The following is a 14,347-nucleotide window of genomic DNA, read 5'->3' on the forward strand; positions in this document are numbered from 1 at the left end:
TATTTGTGTGTTCGTGTCTCATGGAGGGGGTAGTGCCTCTGTGCTGGCAGGAGTTTATTCGTTTGAACAGTGTGCAGTTGTTGCTGTTACCAATACAATAGAACATTAAGGTTTTATGGTCATGCTTAGGGAAGCTGCAGGGCACTCGTACTTTTTATGACTGTTGTAAGAGTGTTGAAAGCTTATTCGTGTGGTTCTCAAAACTGCCGCTTGCTTTTTGATGACTCGAGTACACAGAATTCCTATTATACATGCATTAGTTAACATTTCCTTGTAAGAAATCTCATTATTTTGTATCTGGCTCTGGTGTCGACAGTTCTAACCGTGCTCTCTTAAATGGGTAAAATGCCTATGTTTTAGGCGAAACCCAATGAAATAAATGCAACAAAACTAATTCAAACAACTTGGAATGACACCAGTGTCTGTGATAGAGGTGCAATATGGCTCTTTTTAAAAAAATACAGTTAAAACACTGCCAGCGGAAGAGCTACTGCAGCTTTAAATCTGACTGTGGTAACACCAACATTGTTTTAGGTGAATTGCTGGGTTCCTACTGTTCTGACTGACCAACCATAAACTTTATGACCGGCGTTTCTTTTCTTTGAAGCTTCCGCTAGGCTGATATCTAGATATACAAGAAGAGCGTTTGAAGTCACATTGTTTCTAACGAGTCCTTCAATGCGGAAGATGGACATTAGCCACCCATTAGTGTTAGATTTTACATAGGCAAACCCAACCTTTAATATAGGAAATGAAGAGAGCAGGCGGCCACATCGTTAAAAGGGGACAGCACGGTTGAAAGCAATTACCCCATCCAGAATTTCTGTTCAAAACATTCCACTGCAATTAGGTCAGTTTTACGATGTGCTATAAAGATCCAACCACAAATGAAGGAAATAGGCCCTGTGTTACTACAGTAGTTCCGGATCGGCCGTGTCAATCGCGTTAATCTGTTGTAATTTCCCTTGTATTAGTTTACATTTAGATATGATGGTTTTAATATATCACCTGTCTATTTCACTTAAATAACTTTTATGACAAAACGAAACAGACTTTAACTTGACTCAGTACTATTCAACAGAACATTATGTATCATTTGCAAGACTTAAGTTGACTTTTAGCGGTAATTGCTTTCCCTAAACATTAATGATACTGTAATACGTTATTCAGTTTCAAATTGCATAAAGTTTCGTGGAGGTCTCTAACCTTTTCAGTTTGAAGCTATGAAACTCCAAGGAGAACTGTCCTGGCAAAATTAATGATTAATACATGTAAATATTTATCTAATCCTCATTCATATCTATATATATTTAATTATTCGGTGGGAAACAACAAAGAGATAAAAGGCATGAAAATGCTACGAATACTGAATCCCTCTTTCTGTATTTTTCTTAATGGGGGCCAAACGCATATTGCCTCAAATAAGGGGTCATCGGTTGTCATAGTTGCACTTACTAAACAAACTGCAGGAATAGCACGAAGGGTTTAATAAAATAATCAACACGCATTGTTTACTTATATGATTCACAATGCCTTCTGAAAATAACTGGGTAGAAAGGACTAACGACATATTTTCCTATAGCTGACACTGTTATGGTACTTTTATACAAACTGACGTAATTATACGAGAGGATGCGAAGTACATTTTGAAAATTTCATCAGAAAGTTGTGTAGGAAAAGATAGAAGTATAGTTTAGTCGCCATCTCTTCCATGGTCCAAAAATGCATTTTCATGGGAATGTTTCGTTTTCTACCCCAATAGTTCTCATCTGTGATATGAGCAAAAGAGCTGGTTCTAAAATATATTAACGTTTATAAATCTTCTCCTTCCATCTAAACTAACACATCTGTAAAGTTTGTGGTAAACCATTTGATGTAGGCTATGAAATACATCCAAAACAGACCTTGAACACGCCATCTCATAAATCAATGAGTATATACATAGTAACAAACTACTATTTACCGTTTTGCTGTGTTTTTTTTATTTGAAATGGGTTGGGGATTACAATTGAGTAAAGAATAAAATAATTTTAGAACATGAGTAGTACATTTATGGGGTTTTGTAAAAGATTGGTTGGTATAAAATGTGGAATGTGATTTGTTTATGTTTCGCCAGAGTAAGGGCAACGAAAGGACAACACGATTTTCAATAACAACAAACTATGCTAGTTTATCTTTTGGAGACAGCAGACATCTTCTGCGACGTTTCTAACTGTGTCTTTCCCCTAAGTCCAAGGCAAAACGTCCAAACTCATTGTTTTGTACAACTCAGTCTATGTAAACTTATGCAGCATAGTATGTGAAAATGTAATCACTCTTCTCGATGTCTTTTCAGCAATCTCGAGAGTTCTGCAACATTGTGATTTCCTGTTTATGGACAAAGTAACAGCTAATTGATTTGACGTTCATTAGAGAGAGTAAAATAAATGAAAGAGGAAGCACCCAATGCGGATTCTTTTGTAAACGTACACAAAACAAAACAAAACGGAAATCACTTCTAACGGAAGAGGAAAATTCATAGAAATTCACGTGTAATAATATCTTCGAGCACATAAATGGAATTTCAATATTGCGTTACATAATAATCAAGCTTTTGCATGGTTTTACTTTAGCTCGATTTCTGTAGCCTGACTGATGTGAAGTTTCATTTGAAATGGTTTTGCATTTCAAAGATAGTCATATTTTATTGAATATCGTAACTGAAAAGTAATTTAGGAAAACTTTACAGGGGATAGGAAGTTCTATCATCACCACATGTTATTTCTTTCATTTGCTTTCAACTGTTCTATTCACCAGTTACATGTTTGATATTAATTGTTGTTCAGAGGTCATATTAAATGGAGAGAAAGGAAATCCAATGGATGTCTGAATAGGCCGTCAGGAATTTCTCACCAATATGTTTGGGGTACAAATTGACCTTTTCTTGAAATAAGGGTTTGTTATTCTTCAGAGAAAGGAATTAATTAAATGTTGTGAACACAATATATCCAGGATCACATTTAAAATATCGCAGTGCCATTGCATCATCCTATCGTTGATGGGTTGGAGGAAAAAAATAAAAACGCACCAGAGAAAACTATTGGCTTTTATTTTATTTTGCCAACACAATCGGTACATTAAGTAGGGAAGTAAAAGTTGTGCAGTCATAATCTTATTAACGTTTGCAAATAAAATATTAACACACAAAATAGCAATATGAATTACGTTCATAATGACGAAGCAAACTGACACGTTGAAGGTATCGTTTCACGAAAAGTTCATATCTGATCAATGAACAAAACTGATTTAAACATAATTTATTGTCTTTTAGATTCTTAACTTGATAGTTTGTTATCGTTTGATTCAAAATCTCGAATTTACTGCCTGTGCTACCATTGTTTTTTGTTAGTGGAATATCATAAATAATCAGAGTCTGTGACAAACAATTTAAAGGGTATATCCCCAGATTCCCATTCTGGCTTACACCTTATAACTAGAAATGTGGATCATTTCATTGTTCTAGGATTTCTCGTTGCTTAAACCTGGTAGAGCATGTACTCAGGAGACAGAGAAAAGGGATTACCGGAAGATGTATCTGCACACCCTGCGAGTCACCAGCAGAGCTCGCTTCAGACCAAGTTCACAGTCATATTGCATTAGTATGGACGTGGGAGCTCACACGTCTATTGTTCTATCAATACAGCGGAGAAGGAGAAAAGGACGTAAATATTAAAATAGTCTCTTAACGCTAATGACTTTTTGTCAGGGTTATCTATAATTACCCGTGGCTACTGCCGAAAAAAAAACTTACCCATTTTGCATATCCAACTAAATAGAAGAGCACTTGAATAAATAGCTTGCAGACAGTTGACGTTCATACCACGTTTGAGATTAATTTAAGGAAAAAGAAAAGGTTTCACTCATTTCGAAAAGTAACGATTCTCTCAATATTTCCAAGCCTGGAATTAGCAGTACATCATGAAAATAGTGAACGAAAGGGGAATATTATTTCAATCCTCAGTGGCGCTTTGAGAATGCTCTCTGTATCGTGGTTGGCAGGGCGGTACAACTGTAGGTCAAAAAGTTGAGGGTCAAAAGTTTACGTTTTGCACGACTTGTAATCATCTGCTCAGACAGAGTTTGATGTCAATGTTATAGCGCGATCTTGACTATCAGCACAAAAGATAAAATAGCTTTGAGTTACTCGTGTATCATACTATGGACTCCAGGTGAACCCTGGCGACTGAGCGACCTCAATTACTGACGAAAGGAAAGAAAAAATATTCTTTTCATGACCAAGACACGCTGTATTTCATCTTGAAAAATTGACCACGGTAATTTTAATGGCTGTTGTGTACGTGCAGCAGGTAAACTTTTAGCAACTGTACACAATTTAAGTGACTTGTAAACATATATTTGAATTGTTTTATTCAGTTTAGCTTTTTATCGTACACACTCTCGCTTGTGTTCACATGGGTGAGATGCCGTGGAAGCGAAGCTGTTGAATTGCGTACACCATGGAAGCAATGTCCGACTCCGGGCAAAGATCGGCATCAATTAGGTTAAAATTCACGTTGATTTCCCCAGATAATATACTTATTTTAAAACTGCAGTGCATGTGATGTTTGTATTGTCAGATCATTTCAAAATCACGCTATTTTCATCGATTCGATGAAAACCCAGTTTTGAGTACTTTTGTTTTGATTATGAATGGCCTAACTTGTATTTCAGTCGATTTTAATGCGCTCGAGCAAAGTGTGACACTCTATTGAGTGTTAAGCTGTCAGGGGAGAAGTTCTTTCTCCAACTAAAATCCAGGAATGCGATTTATTTATAAGTGTTCAAAAACATCCACGTTTATTCATTTTTTTAATAAACGTTGAGACGTGTTTTGATTTTCACCACATATGTGCGACTCAATAATAATTCTCAAACTCTTTCAATGGAGTGAACACGATCAGAACAATTCAAAATGAAAACAAAGTGGTGCAATTAAATAGCAGCTATTCCATTCAATCACTAAAAGGTCGAAGCAAGCAATGTGGTTTTGTGTGAAACTGCTTTCTAAAACGTAATGCGGTAATTCCTGATCATCATATATATTTTAAAGAAACGTATTGACAATTTAACATAGCACTTATCGCCAATTAAACGATTGATTTAGTTTTTATTTAAATTTAGTTGATTACAATCTGTTAGTTGGATAAAAAGATGAAAGCAAAATTAATTTTACACGTTTTTGCAAAATCATACGAGTAGACAACTGAATTTATAACTTAGTACATAGTCTCGATTTTTTTAAATGAATAATCTTCCAAAATATTTCGTAAACTTGTGTAGAATGGTCCTTCCTTGATCTGTATCTTTTGAATCGAAGAATGTGTGTGGCTCTGAAAAGCATATCAGCCAAATCAGGTAAAGATAACCTAAAATAAACAGAGCACAAAAATCGTGTGGAAATAAACGAAAACAGTGTTAATTTTAGGATAGTTCAAAAAGATACAATAACTTGGATTTTGCAAGTTAGTAAACGACAAAATATATAGCGTAACCACCAGAATAATAGTTTCAGAAGTCCTTTTTTATTTGGATTTGACATGAAGGGATTTTACAAAGACCAATTGAAATCTAAATTGAACTTCGAATCAAACTTGTATGGACTTGTTCGTGATGTAGATAACTCAGTGAATATGAATATAAACAGAAAGGATGCACATTCTCGGATGACTTCCTTTTACTATGTTAAAATAAGAGCCACGTCTTTCACATACAAACTCAATATTTCTCTTCTGTAATAAGAGGAGGTTAAACATGTCAGTTTTCAACGAATAAATTCGTTTTTCTGAGTTAACACTTGTTACTAGTTTTGTAACTTGTCCACGATTGTGTCATCGTGGTTGTTAATCAGTGGATCATAGTCCCCATTTTAATGCTATTCTAGAACCAAAGGTTTGTTGACACTCGTTTAAAATTGGCAACTGCCCGTTTCAAAGAATAAACTTGCCCTAAAAAGTGATAATCCTAACCTCAAACTTCTTTTATAACGCGATTTTAAATGACTTAACCCAGCCTGAAACATTTGAACCCTGCAGCACACATATAAAGACACAAGCGAGAATTTGAAATGCAATGCAGATGTATTGCTAAAACAAAGCAGGCCTTTGTGTAAGTTTCTTGCAAGTTAAATTAATTTCAAATTCAGAAACCACAGTGTCCAACCACTGACATGGTTTGGTTTTATTTAGTGCTTCCTCCACTCTGATTGCTATCAATTATTTACCAAAGGAAAAAAATCACAAATTATTGATTTTTTAAACTCCAAATTGAGAACATTTTATTTAAAATATTTAAAAACGATTACCAAATAGGCTATTGAAATACGCAAGGCTGCATTGAACCCAAGCATTTTGCCTTGTTTTCCCCCCTCCTCAAAGGTAATGACCTGGGCAAAACACCCTGGTATCTGAAAGAACACTATAGACCTTTTAGAAATGGCTAAGTCCAAGGCCGAGGTGAAATTCAGGTCACCGCGTCTAACAAATATGAAAATGTCGCCTCACGAATGGCACGCCTTGTTACTTAACAAAGACTGTCAATGTATAAGATTAATAAGAAACAAAATGCACACGGTGTCACTTTTCGGTCACTTCCAAACTTAGCTTAGCGTATCCTTTGCGAAATCTAATTCATTGAATAAAAATGTTTTGTTTCGTTTCCCGTGCAGAAGCTCAATAAACGCGCAGTTGTGCAGCGCTGTGGGATGTGGAAGTCTGCTCGAAGATGTATCTTCGAAATATACCGTTTTACTTGTTTTATTTTGATGCTGAGTCGAACATTAGCTATTTTAACCATATGTCCCAGATAGAAATGGAAAACAATTACATTACCACCATGGTGCAACCTATCTGATAAACCCAGGGCAGAGCTGGCGGATTCAGTCGCTAAATGAGGAATTTATGACACTATCAACTAAACTACTGGTTTCCTGTTTGGAGGGGAAATTAAACTGGTAAAGTCTAATTTCTGATTTATCAAACCGCGAAACGATCTTCACTTAAGCAGTAAAACGGATTCCTTGACTCTTTCTAAATGTAAATTTGATATGAGCGCCTTTAAAAAATACACCTTACAAAATATTGTTTAAAAAATGCTAACTTTGGCTTTATCTTGAAAATGGCTGTAAATCTAACCTTGCAGTAAAAATGTCAAATGTGCAGGGAGGCGAGATAACACTTGGGGGTCCTGGCTCCATCTCTGTTTATGAAGGGGAAACAAAATCAGCAAACGCGACTGACGTGTGCGTTTACTTGTCCTCAGTAATTTCTTGTGTATATGAGATGCAAAACGTATTTCTCATTTTTCCTCCAAGAACATCAAAACACATATTGCTCAAGTTAATCACTTGGCGATGTTACTTACAAGCAAATTACGTTATCAGATCAAAGTAATTTGCGCCACCCAAGATAAGAGAAAATCACGTTTTTTATTGGGTAAAAGTTAATTTTACTGTATTTTTGGAAAACGAATACAATTATCTATTTATATATAATACTTATTTTGGGACATTTAAAAACACGAACTATTTAAAGAAGAAGAATTAAATGCGAACATCTGCACAAGCTGCTCTTCGGTAAACAACACAAAATATTAGGCCTCCTTCCATGGAAATAATCTAAACACATTCCATTTGTATATAAACTCGTGGAAATAAATATTTATTTATTTATTTTATTGAAAGTCAATTCATTTCATTAGTACGATATTTTATTGAAAGCGCTTCACTGGACAATTCCGTTGGGTAGAAACAGGACAGTTGGACAAATGCACCTTCCAACTTGTGTTTTACAAAATGGTTGAAAAGGGCTCGTTCGAATCAAACATCACTTTCAATATCCGAATACAGAGACATCTTACAAATATTAAAACAGGGGCTGGTAATGATTATGAGATTGACAAGAACTGGCAGGGTGAGCCCGTTATGATTCAGAGAATAAGGTCCATTAAATATAATTACATTGCAAAAATAGAGTGGCGTAAAATTATAATTTTCGTAATGATTGAAACTCATTATTTACTGTTTGGGAATTTTTTTGATATAAAATATTGAGTAATCACAACAATTTCTACTAAATTTAACAAAATATTGGAAATTCCACTTTTTGAATATGTATTTGTACTCCGAGGAAAGTGAATCTTTAAAAGTACAGTAATAGTAATAATTGTTAGTGGTTTATATATATACATAACGACTTATATCTTGCAGTGAAGTAACGAATTATCATAGGTGCGGACTTTATAAAGATACGAAAATACTGGAAGCACCTGAAATATAAATTATTGATTGAGTGTTTTCCAAATACACTCGCGAGGGGGAGGGGGCATGAAATACGCCGATTTTGTTCAAAAATTCGAAATAATAATTGAATGCCGGTTAAGTGTTTGGAAAGGACTGCTGTTGAAATTAATCGTTTTGTTGAAAATTTATTTTGTGTTTTATTTATTTGCTTCAACCAAGAATTACGTTTGCTAGGCAATTATATTAATAGAAGGTTCGTTTGTATCATGTTATATTATGTCAAATTAGATCAAATACAATAATTAATCTCGTGAAATCGCATTTCTGTTGCATAATAAAGATATGCATCGAACGATTGGAGAACATTTTGTCCGTATTTGAGTACATTTAGAAAGAATCTGAAATGAATGTATAACTAAAATAAAATATCTTGGAAATGGTCAGAATTCTCCACCATGTTCCTAAGTCAGAACTGTTTCAAAGAAATCTATAGTGATATATGCGATGGTATCCAGGACCTAAATGTGTTTTGTATTTGTAAAATATAGTCACAATTTTAATAAAATTCGTACTATAAGAGGTGAAACATTTCGGAAACATTTTGACAGTACATTTTACAACAGAACCGAAAAGCGAGAATGTTTCATTCTCGTATACTGCCTTTATTTTTCCTCCGGAAAACACTGAAATATATTATTTTATGGAAAATTATTATCAGAAAGAAGAACAATCCATTCAGACAACAAGCAATCTTTAATTGACGTTATTTTATTGTGTTTTTCCCCCACCAACATACATTTGAAAACATTTGTATTTAACAATAATACACCGTTCTTCTTATTTCCAGTCTTACATTGTGTTAAATCACGAGTTTTCTTGCATAGCTGGAAGTTTTCCTCCCTATGCAAAAAATGTAATTTCAGGGTAAAATTAGATTTTGAATGATAATATAGATTTTTGGACTAGACTCCATGCATTCATCATTGGTGTATTTCCTTATCCGGGGCCCACAGGCAGTCACCCCATTGGTTGACTGCATCACATGAACAACTAACTTTGTACACTTGACAGCAAGTAGGAGGGTTCTTATGGAACAGAAAAACGACAACGCGAGAAAAATTAGTATTTTGCACTTCAGAAATTAATGACCATGAGTTCGTTTTTGATAAACTCCAACTACGTTGAGCCAAAATTTCCACCTTGTGAGGAATATTCTCAAAATAACTACATACCAAGCCAGTCTCCAGAATACTACGAGCGGCCGCGGGACACTGGATTCCATCATGAGGCACTATACCCACAATCAAACTACCCAGAGCCGACCTACAGCTTCAACAATGTCCAAGGCAGTGGCAACCGAGACATGTCGCAAAGAGGTCATGTGCAGTCGCAGGCTAGTCTCCAAAATCACATACCGAGACAGAATCAGCTTTGTGAAGTGGTCCCAGTAGCCACACCAGCTTTGTGTAGCCAGAACGCGAAAATCCCCACTACCCAGAAAGGTACTCCCAGCAAAGAGCCTATAGTTTACCCGTGGATGAAGAAAATTCACGTTACCACCGGTAAGTAACTAAAAGCTGACTGAAGCAATTCAAAATCACTTGAAATCGGATGTGCGGAACCCTTTTCTGTAACCTAGCCCTTTCATGAGATTTACGATCACCTAACTGTTAGGTCGGTAATTACAGCGCCCATAAATTTTATTGCCCTGGATCTTGCTCCTGGCCATGTGTCTTTGATGCTTTTCTAACCTAAAAACACAGGGCCATTTTATTGCAGTAGATTGTTCTCCGTTGTCAGTACCCCTTGAAAGAAAAAGTCTCGTCTTTTATAACCTTCATTCACGTGCATCTAATCCCATTGTCAGATTCGTGTCTGTATCTGTACTTATGTTTGGTTACTTTTTTTTGTTCAGTGAACCCAAATTACATTGGAGGGGAGCCCAAACGGTCTCGAACTGCTTACACCAGACAGCAAGTCTTAGAGCTGGAGAAGGAGTTCCATTTTAACCGTTACCTAACCAGGCGTCGACGCATTGAGATTGCACACACTCTTTGCCTGTCTGAACGCCAGGTGAAGATCTGGTTTCAGAACAGAAGGATGAAATGGAAGAAAGATCACAAACTACCTAACACTAAGATGCGTTCTGCTAGCTCATCATCTTCTGCCAGCCAGCAATCACAAGTATCCTCTCATGGCCCTCAGCCAGATGGTTCAACACCAAATTCATCAAGTCTATAGCTGATTCAAGTCTCCAACCCCTCTCCCACAACATAGTTTGGACCAAAATGTGTTTCCTACATAACAAAACTTGAATATGGAGCGATTTCGTGCAGGGTACATGTTCTTAACTCCAAAAGAGACAGACATTTATATTATGTTAACCCATTCTTCACGGACTCTCAGAGCCTTTCTGTATGATTGGGTACATGTTGTATCCTCCATTACCTCACAGTAACCGTTGTTGGGGTTTGTCAGTGTGCTTTCTTCCTCCATGAAACCCAAAGCAAAATGAGCAACAGACATTGAATAATAGATATTGTGGAGAACTGTAAGCGTCATTATTTCAACTTGTGTAGTCTGTTGGAATATTTTGTGAGGTCTGTAAGAATAAATCTGTTTTAGTAAGCGAGGGAGACAGCAATATGATTTTGTGGATATCGGATAAGTGTTAAACCGAATGAAACTGTCCAAATGCTACATATAGGAAATAAATTATGTCACCAGCGTTATTTAAGGTGTTTTTTTATTATTATTTTAAACATGTATCCTCTATAGAGTTATGGTACCGGAATCAGTATAGCAAATGTTAAAGCAGAGATTTCAGGCGAGTTGTATATTTAACAATCTTGGTACAGTCCAAACTGTGACGAAACCATACAAATCATTGGTAAGATTTGTGTATATTTCTGTGGATATTTCAGTGTACTATGTGCAGTGCCAAATGTTGCAAAAGCAAAAGACACGAGCTGCAGTGTAAAAGAAAGCCCGTAAATTTAAATAAAATATTAATTCATGGAACATCACATTTCTTATGTGTACGATTTACTTCGTGTCAGGATTTAACAAAACAGTAATGTCTTCTACTCCAAAACGTGACTATGCATTTCAATGCGTTATATTTTTGTTTATATTGTTATTTTCAAAATAAAAAGCAGCTCTAAAACTCTGCTGCAAAATATCTTGCGTGGTTCTGAAGAATAAATGGGTGAAAGAGGATGAGTTACTGCCTGGATCCACAATTCGTCTTTTGCAGCTTTTCCACATCAATTTCTACGTCACCAAGTCGTAAATAATGCAGTAAAATGTGAAGCGATTAAATAATAAGTGATCTATGTGGTGAAGAGCACAGCCTTTTATAGCCCCGAATGTTATATTTGAAATCCTAGAATACAGTATAATTGTGTTGCTTTCTTATGTAGATAGATAAACGTTGTATCTTGTTGTGTTTTCTCACACAATCAAACATTTAGAGTAGTAATGACTTTCAAATAAAAAGATATACAAAATCAAGTATTGGGATCATCTTGCCTTTTATTGCTCATATATAAATTGCCATATATATCAGATGAAGTATACTATCAATGTATGCCAGTAATTGATTTCTTTCAGGACTACCCAAATACACTGACTGACGCGGTTAAAATGTGGAGTCGGCGGTTAAACAAATAAGATTCTTTACTAAATATAATATTTGAGCATATAACTGCCAGCTGTACTGTGTTTGATAATTCTGTTGTGGACAGTTATATGGACTGCTACAAAACACAAGTAGTAGGAAACCGAAAAAAAACTCTAGCGATTTATTTATAACAAGCAATACCTTTTCTACGAAACCATCTTATCGATTTCGATATGTCTACATGTCGTGTCTACCCATTAAAAACGCAAAACAACCAGATTCGTTCAAACCTTTCCCTTTCATCTCCAAATAATGCAATTAAGAAGGAATATAGTTCAATGTACAGAGCACACGACTGTTTCAGTACTGGGAAAATCTCACTCCTTTTATTCAATATATTGAGTGTATTTTTTTCTTCTATAAACTATTTTATAAAAGTGAACATTCGGAAATCATGCCACATTTTTCACATGCATTTCAATCAAATCGTTGTGTAGTAATGTTAGTGAAATAGACTCACGTTCCACTTTCCAATCTTTTGGGGAGGACAAAAGTCGCTGAAAACGCAAGGAATGATTTATTTTTTATACAAATGCCAAAGAAGAATCGCGTCTAATCGTTATCAGCCACTTTATATATATGTCCTGTAAAATTACTTTAACGCGATTGCGAATAATCATTTAAAGGTTAGGACGATGAGAAAATGGAGCTCCACTAGGCAGCCGTAGTTTGCTTATCTGTAAAAGGCATTTTAAACCGATTGAAAATACCAGATTTTACCCAGAATCATTAATCACCTCATTCAATAAATACTTCTTTGTATACTTCAACAGCAAGTCTGAAGGGCGTTCTTTTGGAAAAGTGTGTGTGGACACACTGGATTCTCCTGAATAAAATGTGGCCATCTCGTCTCACACCATGCGTTTATCTTGGAACAGTTCTGCAGGTTCTGGGTGGACTATATTCATTACTGCGCATATTGTCAAAGACAAAAGGTAAATTACAGTACTTATAAAACGCCTGTTCTAATGTTTTTTTAAAAAAAATGATCGAGCCTTTAGCAAATGAAGTCAAATTGTTTGCGTTACCACTTGTTTGTTTCCGTCTGATGCTTTTTTAAAAGTTTTTTTTTCTCTCTTGTACATCGAACGTCCTTTTGCAATAAGAAGTTTCATTGTTTGTCAACGGCGAGAGGGCCATCAGATGAGTTCACCAAGAGGACAAATTTTCTGACCGATTAGCTGTTTTTAGCGTTGCAGACTGACCCCTCAAACCCTTGACCTTTAAAAAGATGGACAGTCTTCTTTCTTCCATTTCCTAGGCCTTTAGCGGGGGGAAGAAAACACCTCCTTACAAAAAAGCAACAAAAAATAAAAAAAAACTCTTCTTTTAACGTGATGCATTCCTTAAACAGAGAGAGAGAGAGAGAGAGAGAGAGAGAGAGAGGTGGGGAAGACTATATATATTTTACGGTGTAGCATGTATTGGTGGAAGGAGCACCCGCTGATAATTTATTCACAGGCTCGGGTATCTGTTTAAATATGTTTTATATATGTTAAGAAACAGTGCTTTCCTAAATGTTTTGGTTAATTTTTCTTTATAAAGTTAATGGTCGTCACGATTTTTTAAAAAAGTGTCCAATCATTCACTTGTTACTCTGTGACAATTCACCTTTTTTGGGGGGTTCTATTGTTCTGACTTTTTTAAATGAGGGATATATTGTATTCTTTGCATCAAGCACATGCCGTTTCTTTACACATATATATATAATCATATTACATATATTTACAAATCAGTAATCAATGCATATATAATATGCATAGATTATTGTTTATATATTTTAGCCAATATATATTTTTAATGTCCAGATTTCTTTTGTGGATTAAAATGCAGAAAAGCGAGTGTAGGTCAATCGTTTCACCAATCTTCAAAAATCCTAGTAAGAGTTCGTAAAACTGATTTAAAAAAATCTGGCTAAATTCCCACTAATTATTCAGTTCATTGACAATAGTTTCTTATCAGCTGACTATCCTGCACAGCGTTATTTGCCATTGTTAACAGAATGCAATAATGATAATTGTGGATTCCCCAAAACGATGAGATAGAAAAAACTGTTGAAAATTTGGATGATGTAACAAAATATCGACTGTGGCAAAAGAAGAGTCGATTTAGTGTCAAATTCAGCAGCCTTGCGGGGATGCAGCCACATATGAAAGAGTAGCCTTACATGTGACTGTTATATGTGGGAATTACTGTAACATTGAGCTTCAATATCAAAACTGTCAAGCAGACAATAAAGACAGCTTGAAGAAATGCACAAGAATATTGGGTTGAGGCAGCTCGAAGTATAGGTGACATTACATGGCAGCCCTGTCAAATGTGGGATCAGCGCCGGCCAGTCAATGTTGCATGATCGCTTACCAGCGAGCATCCAAAGACTAAAAGAAAGT

The 14,347-nt window shown here is 35.6% G+C and overlaps 2 protein-coding genes across 3 annotated transcripts in view; both read left to right on the plus strand.

Moving 5' to 3' along the window:
- The window catches only part of LOC103183167 (homeobox protein Hox-A3), a 46,239-nt gene that overhangs the window by 11,679 nt on the left and 20,213 nt on the right, over positions 1-14,347 (plus strand). For both annotated transcript variants that reach the window (XM_007900490.2, XM_007900491.2), the window contains exon 3: positions 12,731-12,892. The gene's annotated coding sequence lies outside the window, so the exon portion shown is untranslated. The remainder of the gene's footprint in view (positions 1-12,730; positions 12,893-14,347) is intronic.
- LOC103183169 (homeobox protein Hox-A4) lies at positions 9,284-11,788 on the plus strand. Its single transcript, XM_007900493.2, has 2 exons — positions 9,284-9,837; positions 10,191-11,788. Exons 1-2 carry the CDS (start codon positions 9,420-9,422, stop codon positions 10,514-10,516), a joined length of 744 nt encoding a protein of 247 aa, XP_007898684.1. The 5' UTR covers positions 9,284-9,419; the 3' UTR covers positions 10,517-11,788.

This window comes from Callorhinchus milii, unplaced genomic scaffold (assembly GCF_018977255.1).
Source record: "Callorhinchus milii isolate IMCB2004 unplaced genomic scaffold, IMCB_Cmil_1.0 Scaffold2, whole genome shotgun sequence".
Taxonomy (NCBI): Eukaryota; Metazoa; Chordata; class Chondrichthyes; order Chimaeriformes; family Callorhinchidae; genus Callorhinchus; species Callorhinchus milii.

Bases quoted from the DNA above. Each gene is read 5' to 3' on its own strand.
- LOC103183169 (XM_007900493.2), top strand. From the start codon at position 9,420: ATGACCATGAGTTCGTTTTTGATAAACTCCAACTACGTTGAGCCAAAA. The intron at 9,838-10,190 runs GTAAGTAACTAA...TTTTTTGTTCAG, and splicing joins GAAAATTCACGTTACCACCG to TGAACCCAAATTACATTGGA.